Source organism: Pongo abelii, chromosome 19 (assembly GCF_028885655.2).
Source record: "Pongo abelii isolate AG06213 chromosome 19, NHGRI_mPonAbe1-v2.0_pri, whole genome shotgun sequence".
NCBI classification, from domain to species: Eukaryota; Metazoa; Chordata; class Mammalia; order Primates; family Hominidae; genus Pongo; species Pongo abelii.
The window spans coordinates 24127372-24152641 of NC_072004.2; the positions used below are offsets into that span (position 1 = coordinate 24127372).

General features: G+C 49.0%; 1 protein-coding gene and 1 long non-coding RNA gene across 40 annotated transcripts in view; both read right to left on the reverse strand.

Annotated features, from left to right (window-relative positions):
• The window catches only part of LOC129051253 (tensin-3-like), a 635743-nt gene that overhangs the window by 522642 nt on the left and 87831 nt on the right, over positions 1-25270 (reverse strand). For 37 of the 39 annotated variants that reach the window (XR_010138099.1, XR_010138090.1, XR_010138092.1 and 34 more), the window contains 3 exons: positions 8442-8494; positions 5933-6104; positions 3722-3772 (listed from right to left, as the gene is read on the reverse strand). Coding sequence is in view for 24 of the 39 variants with exons in the window: in XM_063718439.1 (XP_063574509.1) it covers positions 3722-3772; positions 5933-6104; positions 8442-8494 (276 nt within the window). In the remaining 15 variants the exon portion in view is untranslated. The remainder of the gene's footprint in view (positions 1-3721; positions 3773-5932; positions 6105-8441; positions 8495-25270) is intronic. The other 2 variants (XM_063718442.1, XM_063718449.1) reach the window with 1 other exon arrangement.
• LOC134760528 (uncharacterized) lies at positions 14878-23569 on the reverse strand. The gene is made up of 2 exons (XR_010138121.1): positions 23213-23569; positions 14878-18480 (listed from the first exon to the last, which is right to left on the reverse strand). It is a non-coding gene; the product is annotated as an uncharacterized LOC134760528 (long non-coding RNA).

Consider the following 25270-nt stretch of genomic DNA (forward strand, 5'->3'; position numbering starts at 1 on the left):
ATGTTTTAAATAATCTCATCATTTCTTTCAATTTCATCTAAAAAATTGAAGTGAACAACAACTAAAATGGAATAAATGGCCAAGGATGGCACTTTTCAAGTCCAGCAACTCCAAGAGTCTTCTGACAATGCAGCTGGCAGCAGGTCTGGGTGCGCCCTAGAACCTGCACTTTCCACAGGTGCTGCTGCTGGGCCCAGGCTCACAGCTCAGGAATGCTGCTTAGAACAGCTTGCTACGTGATCCTGGGCAATGATGATCCATCAATATCAGGCTCACTGTGTCAAGATCACCACACCAAGCCTGAAAAGCATAGGTTGTTTTAATTAACAAGAATTACATTGATTTAAAAGTCTGTCTGACTCTCTCTCTCTCTCTCTCTTTTTCTCTCTCTTAGTTTGCACCAAAACACAATTTGGGTGGAGGATCCATAATTTAACATAATACTTGAAAAGATCAGGTCATCATAGACAATTTGGTGGTCCTAATGGGTGTGCCTGTCCATTTGGGGGGAAAATATGATCAAGTTAGATGTGAGGAAAGAGACAATACCAGAGAGAAGCAAATAACATCTGTGTGTCCCTGATGGAAGTTTTCTGCACATCGAATGGTCATCAAATGCCTTACAGCTGTAAACAGCATCCACAGGCCGGCCTACCTAGTGCCTTTGCGGGAAAGATATACTGAGAGTCTAACATAACTCAAATGGAAGCTTCTTTCAAACTAAATTCCATAATACAATGGATTTCTGTGCAGTTTTTTAGTGTGAAAGAGTCCGGAAGAAAAAAAAAACACTTCTATCTTGAACCGTCAACACTTCCTAGATACTTTGATGGTCCTAAGAATGCTTTGTCAAACACACAAAACAGGGAGCTGCCCATTAACGAACAGCGACCCCAGCCCCCTGGCTACATCCTTTCCCAAAGGATTCCTCCCTGACTCAAGGTGTGACTGGGATAAGAGCTTTTCTCTAATAGTAAGTTTCTGGCAGGAGGGTTAAGCTTCACACGCTTACCCCTCAGTGAGTTTGCTTTCAGTCCAACCCCTTTCAACACCAATCACATTTGAGGAGCAGTGCAAAGCAGCTGAGAAAACTGGGAATTAAGAGGAAAGATCCCAGGAGGTAGGAGGAGGAAGCATGGAAGGAACCCGATGCAGCCAGGAGGAGGAGTGCCCACCAGCTATGCACCTGGGCTGCCGGCATCCACCAAGCCTGCTGGGGCTGACACACAGACAGTCCCAGCCACTCTGTGAAGATGCACAGGCCACATCTGCACTGCAATGGCTCCACATGGAAAGGACGACATGTTTACTGCAATGGCATCATGCCATCATCTAGTCTATCAACTGATTACCATAACTCAAGACGGCATGGAAAGTCTGACACAGTCCATCTGAAAAGGGCATAGCTGTTTTGAAAAGGAGGGCTTTCCATGAAAAATAAAATTTAATAAAAACGAAACGATTTGCTCTCATAACTGTGGTCAATTTGGGGTCAATAGTTTCAAATGTCCAGCTACACATTCAGGGACCACAATCCTATAAATTCTAAGGCCAAACTTGGGGAGGTGTGATAACTCTTTGTTTCCTTCTTTAAGAGCAAGTAGGAAAACCTAAAGACAAACCCATAAGGAGTGCATCACACCAGCTCAAAGCGGAAATGTGCTCATATGCAGCAGTTGTCTCCATCTCAACTCCAAAGGCTAAAGCCTAGCCAGACCCCCAAATGTGAGAGGGGGTGCGCTCACCCTGCAGTGAATGGCGACCACATGCTGGGGGTTGCTGTTCAGCCAGGACTCCTGTGCCTTGCATATGGTACACATCTTATCCAGGGGCAGTGCGTGGAGCTCCGGCCAGCCCACATCCATGATGTGCAACAAGAGAGGGGAGCTCCCTCAGTTTCCATTTCCTGAAACCTTCTGAGGCCATCTCACAATGACTTCTTTCATCATCGATACATTTCATTTGGGAGTAAAGAACATGCTGGGTGACCCTTTCCTAAAACTCAGTGAGCACGAGGACCAACTTCCTTCACTGGGAAGAAAAAATAAAGCATTATACTGCCCACGTGATGCCTCTTCCTCTAGGGGCTCATCTGCTCTTCTGCAGCTGGGGTGACAATTCTAGAAAGGTCTTTGAGTTGCCGATGGTGCAGGTTGTGTGAAGAGGGCTGCAGTCCAGTGAGATCTCAAACAGCAGTCCTAGGCCCAAGCTGCTGCCAAAATCTCCCCACTCGGGTTAAAATCCCAGTTTGGAGAGTGCAGCCAGCCATCTCCCACACTGTGCAGACAACACCTCAGAGACAATCTCCTGGAAAGGCAGGACTTAAGGAGGAAGCACCTTCAAAACCCTGATTAAGTTTGGTGCTTGGACAAAGAAAATCACCACCATGTGCTAAAGACACAGTGACTCGGTACAGAACTGCAGCTCTGAGCATCCTGAGGCACACAGAAGTCCACAGTGGCCTGTGGCCACATGGGGGTGTTGCTTTTCCTTTGATTTCCTTTTGTCAGTAGGGTGAGGACAAGGGGCTCTATCTTACGATGAAAGTCGTAGAAATAGTGTAAGATTGTTGGAAATTTCAGAAAACTGCCAGGAAGTAGGAAAAGTCACTACCGCTGCCACCACTCAAAGATAACCACTGCAATGTTTTCATGAATCCCTTAGTCTCTTTTCCATATACATTTAGCATAATTGAGATACCATTATACATAAATTCTATACTCTACTATTGATAACTAGTATTAAAATAGGCAACTTATCATGTTTCCGCTCTGTTACTCTAATGGCTGCAAAATATTTCAACATATAGAATATACATATATTACCACAACTTATGTTGACTGAGTCTTAAAATTATCCCAAGCTTTGCTATTGAAAATGATCATGAAGGGTGAGGGGCAAGGGGAATGAGAGCATTAGGACAAATACCTAATGCGTGAGGAGCTTAAAACCTAGATGACAGGTTGATAGGTGCAGCAAATCACCATGACACATGTATATCTATATAACAAACCTGCACGTTCTGCACCTGTATCCCAGAACTTAAAGTAAAATTTGAAAAAATTTTAACAATTTTTTAAAAAATGAAAATTATCATGAAAGGAGTGGATTACTATGACCATAAAGAGATACTAGGAGAAGAGAGCCCCATGCTGATGGAAATGTTTTGTCTCTTGTTTGTGGTGGCTTAACAAATCTATACACATGATGCAGTTTAGATTTGTTCTATACATATATTTGTTATAGATTTGTTCCATGCATATATATATGCAGTATATATGAAAGATCCCAGGAGGCGGGAGGAGGAAGCATCACGTGTATAGATTTGTTCTATACATATATATGTAGTATTTATCATCTATACACACGATGCCGAGAAACACACATGTACGCAAAACCAGGGAAATGTGAGTGAGGTCCGTGGACTATACCAATGCCAACTTCCTGACCTAGATATTTTACTATTAGTGTTGTAAGAGTCTCCCACCGGAAAGACTGGGTGAGAAGTACAGGAGATCTCTGTATTATTTTCACAACTTCCTATGAATCTCTAACTATTTCAAACTGAAAAAAAAAGTAATTAAAACAATTGATATGAACAATTCCTAATACTCCTTATCAAGTCACATTCCACAAAGACTAGTAGCAAATTATTTTTGCACAAAATAAGCATTGTTTACATTTTTCAAAAATGCAGAATATAAAGGGATGAACTCCATACCTTTGGGTTAAGCTTTGTAAGGTCATATCTCTTTTCTGAAAGATTCAATACCTATAAAAGAGAGAAAAAATGCCTTGCGTAAAATAGATTTTAATATTTTAAAAAATTAATACTTTAATTTTTATTTAATTTTAATTAATACTAATTTTTTAAAAAAATATCTAAAATCTTCACACTCACAAATTGGGGGATAAAAAGCTTTTAGACAAATCCTTGACATCAGAGATGAAAGGAGAAAACACACTGCATTTTTACATGATGTTTCCCTTCCAGGTACTGAGGATCAGAAAAGATTGAAAAATATAGACGTGTGTGGTCACAGAATACAAAACAAATAAAATAAATAAGATAAGGATGGCATACAGAACCCTTACACATAAAGTCTATATTCTACTTCGTTAACTAGTATTAAACCAGGCAATTTACCATGTTACTATTTTTTTTTTAATTCTCATGGCTACAAAATATCCCAACATACAGGATATATATATGTACACATATATATACACACACACACACATAAAAAATATATAATATAAAATATATACACATATATATATAAAATAAATTCCATGGTCTTGCTCCTGACAACACAAACTGACCCAATAGAGAGGTGGCACATGGTGGGGAAGGCAGTCCCTCCTCTATGGCCTGGTGGCCCCAGGCCTGGAAAGGGCTGAGTTCATGCCCAGCCAAGAGCCACGGCCTAAGTTCACTGAAAAAATCACAGCCATTTGTGGAACCTTGCTAAATACTCCAGTAGTTCAAAATGAAAAAAATAATAACAATAATGTTCCAGCAACAAGGAGCCTTAAAAATTAACTAAACGTCCCTCTCACTTCAGAGTCAGAGATGTGAGGAAAGTGAAGGGTGGGGGCTTGTCCTGGTCACCCAGCAAGCCCTGTTTATGACAAGGGGGGGCGCTGCTTTGAGACCCACAGTTCATTTCTTAACCCTGCACAAGAAAAAGATCCCTGCCATAGCCATTTTGCAGGGAGAGCTCTGGCCCTGACAAGGCCCCACAGACAGGTGCTGGCCAGGGCTCCAGGCCCTCTGCATGGTCTCTTTGGGGAAGGTGGACTGGGGAAGAGGGGAAGGATGGCCAGAGAGGAGACTCGGGATGTGCTGACCAGCCTGGGAGTGGCTTCCAAAGGAAGGAGCCATGGTCCTGCAGAGCACACTGCCTCAGTGATGAAGGAGGAAGCCCTGGGGAGGAGAGGGCCCCTGGTGAGAGGCACCACCATCAGATGGGGCTTGGCCACCACTTCCTGTCCACTGCCAGGTCACAGACAAGATGGGCTTCAAGACGAGAAAGAGGCAGGAGCCTGAGTGAATCAAGGATTGGGGAGGGGTCAGGACACAGGAAGCACCCGGGCCAGGGCTGCTCTGGCATCAGACGGAGGCCACATCCTACTCTGCCACTTGGGTCCACCTCTCCCAGCCACTGGTGCCCCAGTCATTGGAGCAGACCAACAAGGAAGACAATGACCACCTTGTAGGCTTGCGGGGCAGATTAGCTTTACCACAGATAAGGAGGCCTCCTTACTAGAGATAAGAAGGCAGGTAGAGAGAGGGTGCCAGGGAGCTGTCATTCAATCCCATTAGTGACTGTTGACAGCAGAAGGAAGTCAGCCTCCACCTGGGCTACCAACCATGGGAACAGAAAACAAGGGGCCAATCAGAGGGTGAGAGATGGTGAGAAGCTGTTCTGTATTATTTATTCCTCAGATGTGGCTCCACCATCAACTCGACACGTGTGTTTTGAAAATCAAGCTGTCTCCTTGTCTCCAGGGCAGCCCCTGGTTTCTTGGGTGCCCACCTAATTTGTCTTCCTAATTTCTGGCTCAGGAGGAGAGTCACAAGTTTGTCTTTTGATACCAGGGATGCAGCATGGGAGTGCAGGGGTGGCTGGCCGGGGACATGTCCCAAGGCACTGGGGAGCCAGCCTCACTGATGAGTGCAGGACGAGGCAACAGCCATCCCTGTGGTCAGCAGTCGTGTGTCCCTGAAAGCTACCTACAGAGACACATAAGGCTCCTCCCCAGGCGTGGCAGCAGAGAGACACAGGACGAGGGCGACATGGACAGCTGTGTGAGCCCAGGCCCTTGAGCTTCTCCCTCATGTGTAAACCAGTGTTCTGTGAGTGCCCATCCCTACACAGTGCCTGTTGCAGAGCCTGCCCAAAGGCTCCCGGAGCTGCCCACCTCTCACCAGGTAGTTGTCCCCATGCTTGGACTTGAGCATGCGCGTGACCTCCTGCAGGTTGTGCAGGTAGGATTCCTCGGAGCAGCCGGCGGGGAAGGACACGGCGATGATGCGCTCCGTGATGTAAGTGAGGTCCAGCCCATGGCCCTCCTCCATGGTGGGACTCAGGATGACGAGCCTGCGAGAGAGCAGTGGGCAGATCAGAAGCAGGGTAAGGAGACAACAGACATCCCCTAGGAAAAAGGTGAAGACGACGGACACTCATCCCCTGGGTGTTCACACCAGCACCTGGGCGGCCAGCTACGGGAATTTACAGTGTGCACAGCCTCTGCGCTGTGTTCCCATAACGGTGGGCAGTGTGGGGAGGGGCACAAGATTGAATTTTCCTAGCAGGGCATGACAGGGTACCGCAAGCTGCAGCCAGGGAACGCACAAAGAGAAAGCAACCCAGAGCAGTGACACATGGGCTCAGATGCAAAAGCACGAAGGCGGGAAGGACTTTTTGTGGTTTCACTGGGAGCAGGAACAGGGTTCCAGGTGGGACTCCTGGAGAGGGAGCCTCAACCCTGCTCCGAGGTATCAAGGTCGGCATGAGGGGACACCGGGACGGGGCCGGGAGGAAGAGGAGATGGTGTGAGAAGAAGCCAAACATCAGCAAGCAGCTCCTCGTGTCCGTATGTGGCATCCTGGGGCAGGTGCGGCCAAGGATGAGGCTGGTGAGGTGGCCAGCTATGGTCGTGGAGGACCCTGCAGGCCCAAGAAGGAGGCAGGACCTCACGTGGAGAGGGGACCAGCTGGGGCATAATCAAAGCGGCCTTTCATCTACTGAACAGCAACTCAGCAGACTCCTATCAGAAGGCTGAGAGCTCCATGGGGCCCCGCTGGGACGCCACCCAGCTAACCACAGGCCAGGTGGATGCAGAGTAGAATGTGGGGCTGGCCACCCAGCCAGGGGCCCAGGTGGCCAGGGCAGGTCCCCAAGTGTGAGATGAAGACTGTGGAGGAGGGAAGAGGGAAGAGGGTAGAAATGGTCATGTCATGGCCAGCAGCCTGAGGACGTGGGCAGGACTGGCAGTGTGGGAGCCAGGCACCCAATGTGACTGGAGACAAGGGCCTCCCACAGACCACAGATTCTCCACCAGCCCTGTGGTTCCCAGGGAGGCCTGAGCCCCTCCCAGGAGGGCTCCTAACATTAGGGCTGAGGGTGGTATCCAGGAGGAGGTGGAAAAGGTTCCAGGGAGAGGGGATGAGGTCAAACCCAATCGGTGCCCCCATGAGGTAAAGCCAGAGGCATGGGTCCACAGGACGTGTCCTTAAGTCCCTCCAAAGTGCTGCCACCAGCTTTGGAGTTTTCATTTTTACTACTCCTATGTGTTCCTCTCTTTCTTTTAATTTTAGAAAAATTCAAAACCATATAAAATGGTTTTACAAACCTCCATGTACCCACATCACCTAACTTCAAAATTACCGACACACAGCTAACCTTTGTCCATCAATACCCCCAGCAATCTCCTCCACCACTTTGATTGCTTTAAAGCAATCCCAGATACTATGTAATTTCATTTATAAATCTTGCAGTATTGATTTCTAAAAGATAAGGGCACTTTTTGATTAAAATGTCTACAATGCCATTATCACACCTTGAAAAGAAATAATAACATCAAACATCCAATACCATACATTTATTTTTATTTTTATTTATTTTTACTTTTTCGAGACAGAGTCTCACTCTGTCGCCAGGCTGGAATGCAGTGGCACAATCTCGGCTTGCTGCAATCTCTGCCTCCCGGGTTAAAGGGATTCTCCTGCCTCAGCCTCCCGAATAGCTGGGATTACAGGCATGCACTACCACACCCGGCTAATTTTGTATTTTTAGTAGAGATGGGTTTTCACTATGTTGGCCAGGATGGTCTCGATCTCTTGACCTTATGGTCTCCTCACCTCAGCCTCCCAAAGTGCTGGGATTACAAGCGTGAGCTACTGCGCCCGGCCCATACATTTATTTTTTAAGGTTGATTTGTTCAAATCAGCATCCAAACAATTCCCAAGGATTTTGTTTTCTCTACCTTATTTATCAGACATGGATTTAATTCCAAGTCAAATTGAACACTGTTAGAACAGAAATGAAGCGCTTCCTACGGTCATGAGGATCCACAGTGAGTGCCTCTCCAGAAAATGCTGGCTCAGGGCCCCCATCATCTGCTCTAAAGGGGCTCTTGCCAGCACACCCTGGAGTCTCCCCCAAAAGTGACACTTGCACAATCAGGCCTCAGCAGTGCAATTATTTATTCAAAGACAATCACAGGTGTTTCTACCAGCTGGGCTTCTGACCCTGACACAGCATTTAGAAACGGATAGAAAACGTGGCCTGTATCACCTTTGATTGGCAATGTTTACAACCAAAACAGAAATTATGATTTCTACAGAATAAAATGATGCCATGCCCAAGTTTCCTCTGTGGAGAGCTGACCTACAGCCAGAGACACAGGAATGCATGACCCACACAGACACTCACCACAGAGGTTTATCATGGCAGAGAGAACTGGACAGTGTGGAACTCCCTGGAGCCTGCAAATAACAAAACAAGGGTCATTTTGAAGTTTCCTTTCCTGCCAGTCTACATGACACAGACACCACTGAGAGGGAACAATGACAGCTGTCCCATAGTTTAATTATAAACTGCAAGTCAATCATAACTGCTAGCTCACCTTATCACCTCAGAAGGGTCTACACCATGTTGTGTGCTTCAGCTCACCAGAGGACGCAATGCCACTAACCAGCATCAGGACGGGCTTCCACAGGAGCCAGTGAGGCCACCCTCCAGTCAGGGCAAGGTAGGCATCACTTGGCGTGCAAACAGTGCCCTGCCATCCAACACGGGAGGTGCCAGATGACACCAGCACTATGACTATCATGGCTGCTATTATTTACTTGAAAGAACCAATTAATGAGTGACTTTCAGGAATTGTCAATCATATCTACTCTTTTTTAAAGAGCCTATTCAACAGAGAGAAAAGACTCGGGTTATAATTACTTTACAGTTATATAACCCTTCCTTGTGCATAAGGGTTGTTATATACTATGGTGACAGAGATCTACTATTTCAGGAAAAATGCCCAGCAACTGTATGAGTAAGAAGGCTCTCCAATATTTCAGAAGTGAGGAAATTGGGGCTCAAAGAGGGAAGCGATCTTGTCAGATGGCAGAGGTGAATGGGGAAACCCAGACACCCCCTACAGGGCTCCCTCGAAGTCTCTTTCTGGCCCAAGCCAGGTAATGCTGCACACATGAGCCCAGAGACCCCCGAGTTGGGGGGACACAGAGCCTCCAGCACTCCTCCTGCTCCCCGATCAAAGCAGGCCCACAGACACCACCATCAGAGGTATCAACACCCCCGATCACACCTGGGATCCCACTCAGGCAGGTGCAGCTCACCTGGACTCCTTTGGCAAGAAATGAACAGAAAACAAATTCTATGTATATTTCGGAGACCAACAATACAGATGTTTTCCTGAAATCATAGCAATGCAAAGCCTAGTACCAATTCCAAAACAGCAGAGATCATCGTCTCAGCCTCCCAAGACAGGGGCAGGATCTAGGGGTGTGCTCTTGAGTTCTACACCAAGGTGCTGGTGAGCTCAGCCCTGGGTCCACCTCCTCATTGCTTTCCCTGGGCAAGCCCCTTGGTCACTCCACTTCTTTGTCTCCTGCCTTTTGAAGTGAGAATAGTAACAGACAGGGCCAGTCTCATGGAGCTGTCCAGGGATTCACTGAGGTAATTCTGTCAATGGCTTGGAACCCAGCCTGGCACCGCATGGCCACTGCCCGTGCTGGGCAGACCTGGTCAAGTGAAGTCCCGTGGTCTCCAGACCCCGCCCACCCCGACTTCTGAGGTGCACCCCCTGCTCATCCCCTGTGCCCACAAAGCTGCAGGAGGCTCTAAACATGTTCCTCTGATCTTCTCAAAGCCCTAACCCAAAGCCTTTCACAGCTCAGACTAGACAGCTACAAAACAGGAGACTACTCTTTTGCCTAGTAGAGCAGCAAAAATAAAAATCTTGAAAACATTTTTTAAAGTTTTGGTGAAATATAAACAGATGCAAGATTTCAGAGGACAACTTGTCAGTGTGTATAAAAAGTATTTAGAATACGGCCGGGCACAGTGGCTCACACCTGTAATCCCAGCACTTTGAGAGGCCGAGGTGGGCAGATCACTTGAAGCCAGGAGTTCAAGACCACCCTGGCCAACATGGTGAAACGACGTCTCTACTAAAAATACAAAAATTAGCCTGTGTGGTGGCGCACACCTGTAATCCCAGCTACTCAGGAGGCTGAGGCACAAGAATCACTTGAACCTGGGAGGAGGAGGTTGCAGTGAGCCGAGATCGTGCCACTGCACTCTAGCCTGGGCAACAGAGCAAGGCTCTGTCCCAAACAAATAAACAAAAAAAAAAAGTATTTAGAATGCAATCCCAGAAGCAAACTGAATGCACTAAAATGAAGTCTCCGAAAAGTAAGGAAATGATACATCAAAAACCCGTTTAGGTTAATTCATACAACCTGTACATGTAAGACTCAAATTCAAGCAGCTCAGATGCAATCCTAATAGAACCAATCCCATCAAAGGGAAATTCAGCTTAACCAGGGTCCCATTTACTTCAAAAAAGTGTTCAATAAGCCAACATCTCAGGGGAGAACAGCAAGGAGTTTGACCGACCATGGTCCTGGGTCTTATATGAACCCACCAGGATCTGACTATATGTGTCCCACATCTTGACCAGACCACACATCCAAAATACAGTGACTCCCATTGCAATGCCATGCTGGAGTACACTGGCCCAGTTCCTACAAGTGGGCTGTTGCTTCAGACCCTATGTCACGCTTATCATTTGACCGTGAAAGCCTGGCATGCAACTTAACATACAAACAGCATTATATAACTCACTGGGCAAAGCTATTTAACTTTCACATGGCACGTCATTCCAAGATGACAACCACACAAATACGTGACTGCTCACTGCCGGCACCAACGTGATGGGGTAGGAGTGTCACTGTCCCTCAGGCAGGGCCCTGACGGCAGGAGGGAAGGAGGGAAGGGTCCCAGAAGGCATGAGGACTCTGCTGTCCCTGACGGGACCCAGGGCCCATTTCCTCAGCTGCAGAGTGAGAAGGGCAGGTCAGACAGACCCACGGGATCTTCTCAATCCAATAATCTCTGAATCCAATTCAGCATTATACGCCTTGATACAGTAACTCCAATGTTCAAACCCGGAAACCATACAAATTGCAACCACTGCCAAAAAAAGAAACAAAAAAAACCTTTTAAATCAATAGTTACATAATTTCTAAGGTCAAGGCCAATGGAGGAAACTGTAATCTGTGCTATCACCACAGGGAGGCCCCAGCACCTGAGCTGGTGAAAAGTCAGAAAAAGTGTTGAATTGCACAAAGTTGCTTCCATGAAGTGTTCAGAAATGCAGGGTTCCTGTGAAGTGTCCCAGCATTGCCCAGAGACACTCCTTCCTTAACCTCTGTATTGGGAAGAGGGGTAGGAAGGAGGAACTCAGCCCATCCCCCAACATGCCCAATTTTCTATGTAAGTCTACATCCACTTAAAATCGAGGCGAGACCCAGCACATCTCAGGGCCACCCTCCAAGAACACAGAGAGTTCAACACCCACTCGAATCCCCAGCCCCAGACCCGCATCTGTCCACCTCATGCCTCCAGATGTGCAAACCCAGGCCTGGCCACCTCCAAGGCATGTGGTGCTCAGCAGCTTCCATAGCACAACCCTGAAGAGCATTGCACGGAGCCCAGCAGAAACCCCAGTAAGCAGACATCACCATCCCTATGTTACATGTTACAGGATGGTAACATACGGATGGTGATGAGGAAACGAGGATTTGGTGGGCGGGCGTGTTGGAATCCCACAGTTAAGCTGCAGTAGCACCTTCTGATGCCGAAACTCTGTTCTCCTTCCATCTCCTGGCTTTTGAGTGGTCCACACCCTCTCCTGCACAGGCTGCCCCTGAATCACATGAACATCAGTGAGGATAAAAGACTCTTGCTTGGGGGAGCTGTTCTAGCCCTGTGCCAAAAAGGGGAGAGAAACTATGGCCCTTCCGTCACTTCCAAGTCAGCATCTGAGATCTGATGTGCACTAAAATCCCCCTGAATCATTCAGGGGTTAAATCTGGAATCAAGTAGAGGACATGCCTATGACAGGTCCCCCTGACACACTGGGGTAGAACCCCCTCAGCTGCTTTGACTTGGACTAAAATGAGAACCAAGCCCCATACTGAACTGGAACTACTGCCAAGAGTTTCCAAAATACTGTGCTTGTCAAGAGGAGACTCAGGGATATGATGTCCCTTTGAGTCTTTATTTGAAAGTAAACAATATACCTACACTTGGGTTGCACAAATCTAAACCCTGTGTGTGCACAATAATGCATTTCATGACTGTAGGATGACTGAGAAACTAACTTGCTATAGGTTTATTAAACCTGGCTCCTGAGAAACCCGAAATCCTAACCTCATACAAGGTTTAAAAAACTCTCTCTACTTGTAGGCACCAGTCCTGCAAATCTGTGTTGCAAACTCACTATCTCTAGGTGTTTTTTTTGTTTGTTTGTTTGTTTGTTTGTTTGTTTTTTTTGAGACAGAGTCTTACTGTCGCCCAGGCTGGAGTGCAGCGGCATGATCTCAGCTCACTGCAAGCTCCACCTCCCAGGTTCCTGCCATTCTCCTGCCTCAGCCTCCCAAGTAGCTGGGACTACAGGTGCCTGCTACCACGCCCAGCTAATTTTTTTGTATTTTTAGTAGAGACGGGGTTCCACTCTCTAGGTGTTTTGAAAAGAGAGCTGCCCGCTCACGTCCTCAGAAGCCTTCCCAAGCTGTGGTTTCCTTCTGGACCCTAGCACCGATGGCGATCAAATCCAAGCCCTTCGTGATTAGAGTTCCCATGAGATAGAAACACAAGTTGCTTCTTTTTTTCTCTTGTTTTCCAGGGTGAAAAAACCCAGACAGCAAAGCCTCCCACCCAGCCTCTGCCCAGCCCATGCCTCCCTCACCTGTGTCCCTGTTGGCATGCTCTTACCACAGCCTTCAACACCCAAATAAGAGAAAGGGAAAAGGGGGGCCCAAGTAGAATCTGTGGTTAAGGTTAAACCTGCAGAAGGTAAGCCTGCAAAGACCGCCCTGTTCCAGGCTGCTTTTTTTTTTTTTCTTTTTTTTTTGAGTCAAGCTCTCACTGTCGCCCAGGCTGGAGTGCAGTGGCGTGATCACGGCTGACTGCAGCCTCTCAGTGACTTCTTGGGCTCAAGTGATCATCCCACCTCATCCTCCCAAGAAGCTGGAACTACATGCATGTATCACCAAATACGGCTAATTTTTGTATTTTTTTTGTAGAGATGGGGGTCTCGCCATGTTGTCCAGGCTGCTCTGACGCTCAAGCAATCCACTGGCCTCAGTCTCCCAGAGTGCTGGGATCACAGGCGTGAGCTTCCGTGCCCGGCCAGACTGCTCTTTAGAAGCATTTTCCTTCTACAGGTCCTGGAGCTCATCCTGGCCATGTGACAAACTGGCCCCATGGACTCAATGAGGTCACTAAACTCCCTTTCTCTTCTGGTAAAATGACAGCTGTGGATCAAACACTTGGAGGTCATCCCAGCCCTGGACTCCCTGAGTCAGTGAGTGAAAAGGGAGGAGAGGCATTCCTCAGATAAAGAATTAGATGCACTGCCTGGAGGGTCATTCTGGTTCCACATATGTTTGTTTGTTTGTTTTGAGATGGAGTCTCGCTCTGTTGCCCAGGACAGAGCACTTCCTAGTGTGTCACACGCAGTGGGTGAGAGCAGACTAAGCGGCAGGAAGGCAAAAACACCTCTTTTGGGAGAAAGCAGCCTAGCCTCATGGCAAAGCACACAGGCTCCACATCAGGCAGTCTGGGTCCAAGTTAAGGGTCCACCGCTTGGCACCTGCAGCCTTAGGAAAGGTCCTCCACTCGCCTCAGCCTCATCTCCCTCCTCTTGCCAGGACTGTGTGCTCATGTCCCGATCTCACCTTGGAGTTAGCAATCCACGCATGGCACACTAGGGCAAACCTGCTTTTCACAGTGGCCCTATGGCACATGGTCCTGCAGTGACCCTACAGTTCTCGGTCCCAATGTGCCCTCCTGCAGGGCGCCATCCTGCAGTGCGCTATCCTAGCACACCCTAGGCTTCACCCTAAAGACCCTACCCTAAAGCCTCATCTCATCCCACAGCGCCCCACCCCACCGCGTGCCATTTGCCAAGACCAGCGGACAACTCTAGAACATGTGGTGATGCTCGCTCTAGTATCTCTATGAGAACCATGCTTTCCACTGTGAACTGTGGCTTCTTGCTCAGGAGGACAGGCCTGATCAGAAGGAAGACCTGAGCTTCAAAGAGTCTTTCTGCACATCTGGGAGCAGACCGAGGGAAGAGCCAAGCAAATCCACCTAACGAAGGCAGAGAAGACAGCAGGAGGCCGGGGGCCCTGGCGGAAGGAGGCGAGGCCGTGGACTGCTGGGACTGAAAAGGCCACTGGAGATTCCCCAAGGCCACTGCCAAAGCACATTTCCAGAGCAGCCAACCCTGGAGCTGCTCCCTTGGCTGTCACATCAACACCATGGCCACCACCCGGGCAGGAGTAAGCACACTCACCAGAAAGCCAGCAGCCTCCTCTGCACTCACCCATGTGGGGCATGCAGAGGGGGAGCACAGGGAGGAGGGAAGAGTGAAAGACACAGGCCCCATTCCCTCTGCAACAAAGCTTCCTTGAAGTCCACGACGTCCCAGGGAGACATGGGATCCTCCCCAGGCGGGATGGGATTCCAGTTGGTTTGATGTTTGTCTCCACAGGTGAGGATCTGGGAGCCCCCACCTGACAGGAAGGTTAATTTCGAGACAAGCTTGTAATCAATGAGAGCCCAACTCTGGTGGGGATTTGATTTTTTTTTTTTTTTTTTTTTTGAGACAGAGTCTCACTCTGCCACCCAGGCTGGAATGGAGTGGCACAATCTCGGCTCACTGCAACCTCCACCTCCTGGGTTCAAGCGATTGTCCTGCTTCAGCCTCCCTAGTAGCTAGGATTATAAGCACCCACCATCACACCTGGATAAATTTTGTATTTTTAGTAGAGACAGGGTTTCACCATGTTGGCCAGGCTGCTCTCGAAGTCCTGACCTCAGGCAATCCACCCACCTCGGCTTCCAATGCTGGGATTACAGGCGTGAGCCACCGTACCCAGCCAGAATTTGGTTCTTTTTTAACCTATGTCCTTCGACTGCTTGTTTGAACAAATCAAAAGTTTCCAAAACCTCACAGTATAGTAATGAAATCTGGCATCAGACAGACCTGGGTGTGAGTCCCACACCACCTGCCAGCTACAGAATCTTGGGCCAGGGCACTCATGAGCCTCAGTGACCCCATCTGTGGAGCGGGATAATGATGTCTGCCTTGTCAGGCTGTTCATAGAATAAAGACAAAAAAGTCCAATGCCTGCCTGAGACTAACAAGCTAGCCTTGCTCACTGCAGATTGTCCCTGAGCCTTGCACTGTATGTTGCCGATGCATCCAGTTAAACTGTACAGAATCTCCATTGCCCAGGGAAGTCACTGCTCGACGTTCAGCACTGTGCACCTGGCATGGGTGCGTATCCTGCAGGTGGAAGGCAGTCCGAAGAGTAGAGCTCAGCTGCAGCAAACCAAGCCTGTGTCATGCAATTAATGCTAGTGCAGCATTTCAAATGGAGTATCCTTCACTGACGTCCCATTGCCATGGGGTGAAAGGCAGGTGCTCAGCCTGGTCCTCAGAGCCCTGGGTAAGCCAGCCCCTGCCTCCTCGTGTGCCTCCCTCACTCCCTGTCCCTACCTTACCCGCTCTGCTTCCTCCTGCCCCAGGTTCTTTGCACATACCACACACAGTTTAGAATGCTCCTCATCATGTATCCCAGTTTTACCTGGTTAACTCCTGTGATTTCTCAAAGCACTTGGCTCAGATGGCAACTTCCAGCAAAGCATAATCTGATCTCCCTACCCGACCTGAGTCGGGATGCCATTAATATATTCTTTCTACTTTGGTCTCCTTTTTGTTTTGTTTTTTTTTTTTGTTTGTTTTTTTGTTTGTTTGTTTGAGACAGGGTCTCACTCTGTTGCCCAGGCTGGAGTGCAATGGGGTGATCTTGGCTCACTGCAACCTCCATCTGCCGGGTTCAAGTGATTCTCCTGCCTCAGCCTCCAGTAGTTGGGATTACAGGTGCCTGCCACCACACCTGGCTAATTTTTGTATTTTTAGTAGAGATGGGGTTTCACCAGGTTGGCCAGGCTGGTCTTGAACTCCTGACCTCAGGTGATCTGCCCTCCTCGGCCTCCCAAAGTGTTGGGATTACAGGCGTGAGCCACCACGTCCAGCCCTGGTCTACTTTATTGTGTCGACCACAACTACAAGAAAACAACTAACTGTGAATTGTCGTCTGAGCTCTACAGCCCCCTCCCATGCAGATCCAGCAGAGGCACTGGCAGTCTAGCTCCCAGAGGTATCTCTAGCCTCTCGGGTGGCACTCTGCACGCAATAGCCACCCAGCACAGCAGTCTGTAGAATGAAGAAAGGAAGAAATGAACCACTAATCCCAAAGTGGCTGTGGAGTCATCTGGCCATCTGAAGAGGCATGAGGATGCTGTTGTTAGATTTCAATAACAGACAGCTAGTTAGCTTTAGTTTTGGGTTAACAAAAATAAATGTACCCACTGACTTTAACAGGCTTATCTAAAAGAAGAGTAGGATGAAAAGCAGTGACATCTGCTCCTTCCCAAGGTTATAACATGGAATAACTGGGGCCTATTTAGGAAGACAGTGCCCACAGAATAGCAATGTGGTTAAGTATCAGCTTGACAGCTGGGTAAAAGCTAATATTGTGACTCGGATACACATGACTATAAACTACGGATTTTTCTCACCCACTGAGCTGAACTCAGTATCCTGTGCCTACTCAAGTACTGAAAACGGTAATACATATTTTTTAAGTGCTTTCTCATGTAATTCCCCAAGACTACCCTTTAAGAAGCAGTCCCCTTAGCATCTCTGCCTCCCTAAGACCCAAGACCCTGGAGTGGAGGTGACCATCCCTCTTCCCAGGGGGGCTCTGACCACTGGCAGAAAGCAGGTCTCCACTATCTGCCAGGCCTCTAGCTACAGCCCAGGCTGGCCAAAGAAGCAGTGACTAGCACTGGCCCTCGCTCCTGCTTACCCACGGGCCAATATGGGTGCAGGGCAGTGCCAGGATCCTTGAGCCAGGGTCGGTTAAACATGGCACCCCGTTCCCTGCCTCTCCTTGTCCTCACTGGCTTTTGGTGAAGAGGAAAGAAAAGAAGCCCTTGGCAGGGCATGGTGGCTCACACCTGTAATCCCAGCACTTTGAGAGGCCAAGGCAGGGGATCACAAGGTCAGGAGTTCAAGACCAGCCTGGCCAACGTGGTGAAACCCAGTCTCTACTAAAAATACAAAAATTAGCCAGGTGTGGTGGTAGGTGCCTGTAAACCCAGCTACTTGGGAGACTGAGGCAGGAGGATTGTTTGAACCCGGGAGGAGGAGGTTGCAATGAGCTGAGATCGTGCCATTGCACTCCAGCCTGAGACGCTGTCTGAAAAAAAAGAAAAAGAAGCCCTTTTATGGACGTCATGTTAGGAATCCCAGCAAGGCCTAAGCCTGCAGTGAGAATATCAGCTCCCCTGGTTGTCCCCAGGGCCTGTGCGCTGCTCCTAGCAGCCTCACCCGCCCTGAAAACTAGCAATGTAAACAGCTCTGTAAAAAGAAACAAAAGGCCAGGCACAGTGGCTCACGTCTGTAATCCCAGCATTTTGGGAGGTGGAGGCAAGTGGATCACTTGAGGCCAGGAGTTCAAGACCAACCTGGCCAACATGGCGAAATCCTGTCTCTACTAAAAATACAAAAAATTAGCCAGGCGTGGTGGTATGTGGCTGTAGTCCCAGTTACTCCGGAGGCTAAGGCAGGAAAATCGCTCAAACCCAGGAGGTGGAGATTGCAGTGAGCCGAGATGGTGCCACTGAACTCCAGCTTGGGCAACAGAGCGAGACTCCATCTCCAACAAATAAATAAATCAAAAGAAACAAAAGCAACGGACAAATCCGCAAGGAAGCAGGACTATGAAGGGCATGGTGACGAGAGACACAGATCACAGCTGCCGGGCTATGTGTGAGGTGGGGACAATTAAACAGGTTGGGCTGAGACACCTCTGCACATTCTGTTTTTGTTTCACCAAGCAAATGGAGAATAAATACATGTAAAATCTTTTTCAAAGGCAACAACCTGAACAACATTCAGTTGGCAAATTTCAAGGCATTTATTTGTTCATCCTTCATTGATTCCTCCACCATCCAGCACATACGATTTGGGGGTTTAGCGCACACTCTTTGGAATACTAATGCCTGGGTAGGCAGCCAGCTCTACTGCTCGAGTAAGCCATCTGATCTTGGGAATTTACTTGCCCTCTGTGTGACTCAGTTTCCTCATCTGGAAAAGGGAGACAGAAACAGCATTCTTGGAAGGATTAAATAAGGAAACATAAACATAGGGCTTAGAACAGTGCCTGGCCAGTAATAAGTGCCAAAGAAATATTAGCTACTTATTCCATTATCTTATTTCTGTGTCTGGCCTGTGTGAGGCCCTGGAAATGCACTTTATCCACAAGTGCATTGTGGGATCCCCCTTAGATCACAAAACTAACTGTGACCACAATGCCCATTTAACAGTAGGAGAAACAACGCTCAGAGAGGGTAAGTGATTTTCCCAAAGCCACAGGGTTAATAAGACATTTTTTCCCTTCCAGAACAAGAATACCAGGAACCAATTAATTATCAGGATTGCCCAGCTTGATTTTCTGCTTAATGCTTTTAAACATAAGCAGCAATCATTAAGAACTGCCAGAGAAAGTACACCCCATGGAGGGTGGGAAACTAAAATAAAGTAATCTTGTCATTTTACCTTCACATTCAACTATGAGAAACAACAGACTAAGATCGTATCTCTATTTATTTGTAACCAAATAGTCACAGGATCCTGCCTCCCTGGCCAGGAGCTCAGGCTGGTTTGGAACCATATGGAAAGAGGCATCTCAGGAAGACTGGCAGCAGGGAGAGGTAAGCAACGCTCGGGGAGGACACAGAGATGTCAGCATTTCCAAAGAAGTCGGAAGCTCCCCTTTGCTCTTCTCACAGATAAGTTTCCCAAGAAGGGGCAGATGGGGCGGACGGTTCTTAGGACACAAGATCCCACCGAACATCTGCAGCATTGAAGTGAAAGGGGAAAAATGACTTGGAAATGCCCCTTCACTGCAAAGCAGCCAGTACCGGAGGCCACAGAGGAGGGTGGCCAGGGACAGACAAAGTGCCCAGTGCCAGCCCAGCCAAGAGGCGGCACCTGGGGAGTTGGGAACTTACTGTGCTGGGCCTGGGCAGGGACCACCGGCCAGGGCTGCTTTTCCCTTCCAGAAACAGCTCCTCCTACGTTTCGCTCCTTCCCCTGCTTTAGTCAAGCACACCCCTCTTCATGTTAATGTCTCGGCAGCTCTGGGCATAAAGGAGGCAGCTGGAATAGCCCACCAGGTGGGAGAGCCTGGTGAGTGTGGGAATCCCCAGGACCACAGCCAGGAGCAGCTGGCAGGTGTGCCCGGCCCCACGGTGAGCATGCAGGCACGGAGCTCACAGGACAATGTCCGCCCGGGGCTGAGGGCCAGCCTGCCAAGGGCCTGAGGGACAGGAACAAGAACAGCACTCTCCGGGAGAACCCTCTGACCAGGAAGCTGAGTGGCTGTGCCTTCCTGGGGACTAGCCACTAGGGAGAACCGCCTCTCAAAAGTTCCCCCAGGAAAAACAAAACCTACTTCGAGTTGCTGAGAGGGCAGGTTACTCACCTCTGTATCCCAGGTAACAGATGCCTGATGCCCACTGGCCTTCCTCCCTCCCTCTTTCCTTCCTCTCCCCCAACCCCATTCTCTCCTTTACCACTTCCTTCCTTAGTTTGTTTTTGCTCCACTTCATTCCAAATAGAATTTGAGATGACTCATCGAATGAATTGAACATAATTAAATAGTTTTTAAAATAAAAACCAAACCAATAAACAAGCACAAAAACAGGGTTAAAGACAGAGTGGCCGGGCCAGAGAGAAGGAAAGGTATGCAGCGAAACCTCAATTATGGGAATGAGGCACCAGACAGGTTCTGAGTTACAAAACGGGAGATGGAGGCTGGATACACGGCAGATCTTGGTGACATAGAGTCCCAGACCTGCCTGAGGAGGGCTTATTACCTCACTTAGCACTCAGAGCTAAGAGGAAGGGTGGCCAGCCCAGGCCACGTCGTGTCCTCAGCTGTTAGACTCACCCAGGCAGCTGTTTAAACTGATCTCACTGATCTCATGACTACATGGTCAGTCACGTCCCTTTAACTGAGGGAGATTTGTGTGTGCTTTTTTGTAACTTCTTACATGCACTTACATTCTTTTATTTTTATCAGTTATTTCATAACGAAAACATTTCTTCACATAGAAAAGTGGACCAAGGGAGGGGAGGTGGGGAGGGCCTCATTGGGCCCCCAGCATAACCCTATCAGTGGGCAGGGTGTTCTGGGGGCGCCCGTTCCACTGGAAACCACGTGGTGTCTCCTTCCAGGCTGAACACAAATGGGGGGCCCCAGTTTATAACTAGCCAGGGGTGCACTGCTCAGACCAGGCTCAGCTCCACAGGGCAGCCTGTGCTTCCTGCCACCTGCCCACCATTTGGCAGGGGCAGACAGAGCAGTGACAGCAGGGGGTCAAAATAGGACCACCTGTCCCTTTACTGGCCACAGTCCTCAGACCCGGAGACACTAAACAGGACTTTAACTCCTCCGAGCAAACGAGTTGACAACACCACCAGCCTCCCAGGATCTCTGTGGGGACTAAGAAGATGCCTCAAGGCACCAAGCCCAAGCCAGCAGCACTCATCATCAGCCCTGGGGGAGAGAGGAGGGTTGCATGTGTTGTTTCCAGTCCCACTCCCGCATTTTACAATGGAGGAAAGGTCATGGAGAGGGGCTGCTCTGGGGGGCAACAGCTGGGCAGGGTGTGGCACCCTGAGGACAGGCCAGTTTATTCCTTACTTCATGGTGACAGAAAACAGGCAGAGCCCTAGAGAGCCAGCTCTCCCAAAGTACCCCCAATGGGAGTGTCCTCAACCGCAGGCAGCGGCCAGCCAGGCAGAGCCAGGCAAGGGGCTCCCATCCATAGGCGAGAAAGTCAGCAAGGGCGGCCTGGGAGGGAAGTGCCTTCTCTAGAAGGTGACAACATTGTTAATGAGCCCGTGTTAATGTCAGTCATCTCGGGAGTCTGAAAGTGCCCTGCAGCAGGTGGGAGGGGTTATGTATGCTGAGTCCACTCTGGAGAGTGCCCTGCAGAGCTGTGTTCTGTCCTGTTAGATGTCCCACCCAAACTCACACAGATCCCCCTGCAGAGAGCCTGGAAACCAGCCCCTCAGGGCACAGCACAGGCATCCCATGGACAGCCCCACCAAACCCCCAGCATACAGACACCTGGTCCTGTCCACATGGGACGTCGGCAGTGCTGAGGGGGGCAAGACCCACAGATGCTGGCCACCATGGGCCACAGAGATAGGTCCCTGGCCCTGCAGCCAGCTGGTTCTATACAATAGCTCAATGTTTGCAAGGCTGAGGGAAGGGCCTAATTCACCCACCCCAGCCTGGCAAACTCTGATGGGCAAAGGGGCTGCCCAGAGAATGCTGAGAGGATCACCCCAACTCAGGCCAGGACCATACCTGCCTCCACACCCAGAAGGGCACAGTAGGGCTTTTGCTTTAGAATGAAGAGCTAACGAATTGCACTGACACTGACAGAGCAGCCTTAATCTGGAGTTTATCCTGCAATAATCAGATTCACATGGATAACCCGGGAAAGAACAAGCAGAGAGGGCTCTGAGCAGCCCTGCTTCCCTTTCATATCCACGAATGCAAACACGTATTTGCAGGAGGGCCAGCCCATTTCAGGCACTGCAGGGAGAATGCAGGTGTGACAGAAGGGAAAGACCAGGATGGACTGAAAACTGAATGGATGAGAATCCTGTCCTGGAGGTGCTGGATAAGTACACATTTAAGACCCCATAAAGGAGAGAGAAGGCAGTGCCAGAGGTGGCGGTGATGGGCACCTGGGAGAGGAAGAGCTCGTCTCCAGCTCTAGAAACCATGGCCACTTTGCAGATCCATCAGGGCAGCTCTTGGGATAGGCCAGGATGGCTAGAAAGCAACTGATACAAAGTGAGCGCCTGTGGCAGAGGCGGGGCAGGAGGAGCAAATTCCTTCAGAGGACAGAGTCTGGGCAGAGAAATGGAGACACACTGCATGTAGTGGGTGGGGGCAGCCAGGAGTGACACACACCATGCTCACAGGATGCATGAGAAAGAGGCTTAAGTCCGGGCTCAAGGAGCCCAAATGCCAGGTGATAAATCCATGACGATGAAAGGTGTCAGAAGTTTCTGCATAGGGGAGTGACACAATCCCAATGTTTTTAACAAGGTTTAGTGGTAGCAGCAGCAAGATTAATATAAGGGGAACACTGGGCAGTGACGAGATAGGTGGAAATGTCAGGCCCAAGAGCAGACAGCTGCTGACCTGGACCTCATCTGTTAGTGGCATCAGGAGTGGCTCCAGCAGGCTCCAGGAGCCCAGGGTGCACTTCCCAGACATCAGGTTGGAGGTTGAAATCAGCAATGGGGGGAGTATTTATACCAAAGAAATCAGCAAACACTGCCGACCGAGCTTTTACCTGGAAAGCCTCTATTAAACATTCACCAGCAACCCCCTGATATTCGTCCTCTAGAAGCCTCAGATTCCCTACCTGGGGAATGGGGGTGGAAATGGCACATAATGCAGAGTTCTAGGAAGATCAAGCAAGGTGAGCATGCAAAGTGCTTAATACTGTGCCTGGAACACCACACATGCTCGACACGTGCCAGCTTTTACTACTATGTTACATCATTACTATTGGGGCAGTCAATGGAGGCCAGGAGGGCATCCATTCAGGATGTGAGGAGAAGGAAGACAAGGCCAACAGAACCAGGTCCCCTGAAGCTGAGGAGGTAAATGATGCTGAGACAGCAACAGGGAACGTGCAAGGACCAGCATGTACAGGTGCAGGCCCGGCAAGCACACACAAAACACAGCCCATGAGACATTCACTGCCCCACACCTGCTGCTCACCTCAGCCAACTCCCTCCACATCTGGAGCTCCAAGAGTGAGAACCAACTGGGCAACAACAGGTCCCCATTCCTTAAGGATGCTTTCAGCTCTTCTTCCTCGAGTGTTTCTCAGCCCTTTTGAAGGTTATGAGTATTAGTGAATGACATTAACAAGACTGTCTTCCAAGGACTCTCATTGTGTAGGACAATTCAGTATCATAGTAACTTCCTCCCTACCTTACCCCTTTCTTTTAAGAAAATGATAACCTCTCTTTATAAATGTCTTTTAAAATATTCAATGTGGGCTCAATTCTTCCCATATCATTCTCCCTGGAGGTGTGCTGGTAAAGGGGAGGGGAAGGGAGGGGAGGGGAGGGGAGGGGAGAGGCAACCACCTCGATGTATCCTCTGTCCATTCCTGTGGTATAAACACTCCCGCCGTGATTCATTCTAAGCTAGCTGGGTAATTCCCCTGAAGACGGAGTGGGGATGTGTGAGTGATCTTACTCAATTCCTCACTAAAATGTTCTCTTTTTACAGGTGTGGAAATGATGTCCTTGATATCTAATTGACCTGTCCAAGGTCATCTGGTTAGTCAGCAGAAGCCACATATGGCCAGGATCAGTGCTCTAGGCCAGGGCCTACAGCTCCTCCCCACTTCCACACACATGTCATGGATAGGCAACCTATCTCAGAGACAGGCCCTTCTCACTCCGAATAGCTTCAACAGCCTCCAAGAGGCCACTCCTCCTAATCACTCTCCCTTTCATCTTCCCACTTTCTCCACTAAATTAACTTCGTTACCACTTCTGAAACCCAAGCTATCAAAAACCCATCACGACCATGGTTTCCTGCCACTCAAGCACCTAGAATGCTGCCTATTTCTATAGAGCTCCAAATCAGTCCCCTCCAACCACTACACACTATGGTGCCCTCCATCCATCCTCCGCCATCCGCAGAGCGTATTACAGTTGAAGGACCATGGGAAAGGACTTGGAGGCAGGGAGCCCGACTCAAATCCTAGCTCTGCCCTACAGACAGGGTACTCCGGATAGTCAGTGAGCCCTGTCGCCTCAGTGTCCTCATCTGTAAAAAGGGGGACAATGACAGGGACCCAGCACTATCCTGAGGTGCACCCTGCACTTGTTCCTAGCAGCTCACAAGCAGAAGCTTGAGTCTATCAGGAGACTCTGGGAAGAGGACATAGTCTGAGGCACCAAAAAGGAAGTATATCTGCTCAGGTCAATTCTAAAATCTATTGAGACAATATGTCTCATGCCAAAATAATGTCAATATGCCACATACATGAAGTTTACACTACACAGAAACATGGGTCATCTTACTCAATTTCTTACAGGTGAGGAAATAATGTCCTTGGTATCTAACTGGCCCGTCCAAGGTCATCTGGTTAGTCAGCTAAGGCCACATCTGCCCAGGATCAGTGTTCTAGGCCAAGGCCCATGGCTCCTCCCAACTCCCACACACAGGCCATGGGACAGTCACCTGGGGCTCTGCCAAAGGGCAGCTTCACTAGCTGAGCACAGGGTATCCATTTCCCTTTTAAAGACGGGGACAGATGTGTCCTCTAACCTCTGAGGCTTCCATCTGGAAGTGCCTCATGAGTCAGTGGCTCACGTTTAGAACGGCTGTGCCTCCTGGATGCCCCAGGCTTTTCTCCCCCTCATTTCTATCTCAGAGAGATTAGATGTCCTGTACAAATTGGATCTGAAAATGATAATATAATAAAATGTAATATAAAACAAGATGAAATAAAGTCAGGCTGCGCTGGGATGAGCTGTGAAAAATGGGGCTGCTCCAGCCGCCTCCTGTGAGCAGAAGCCAACCGCAGACGAAGCCTTCTGCGTGAGGAACAAGCAGTCCCTTCCCGCAGATTCAAGCTTGCAGCTTGGGAGTCAGACCCCAGGCATGCAGGCCCCAGGCCATCTGAGGAGCCTGTGTAGACCCCTGTGGCTGAAGAGCAGGGCCTCACTGCCCTTGAGAGGCTAGCTCTGAGAACCAGCTTTTTAAATAACAAGTACCACCTGCTTTCATTCTTATGATAAAAGTTACTTTGTTACA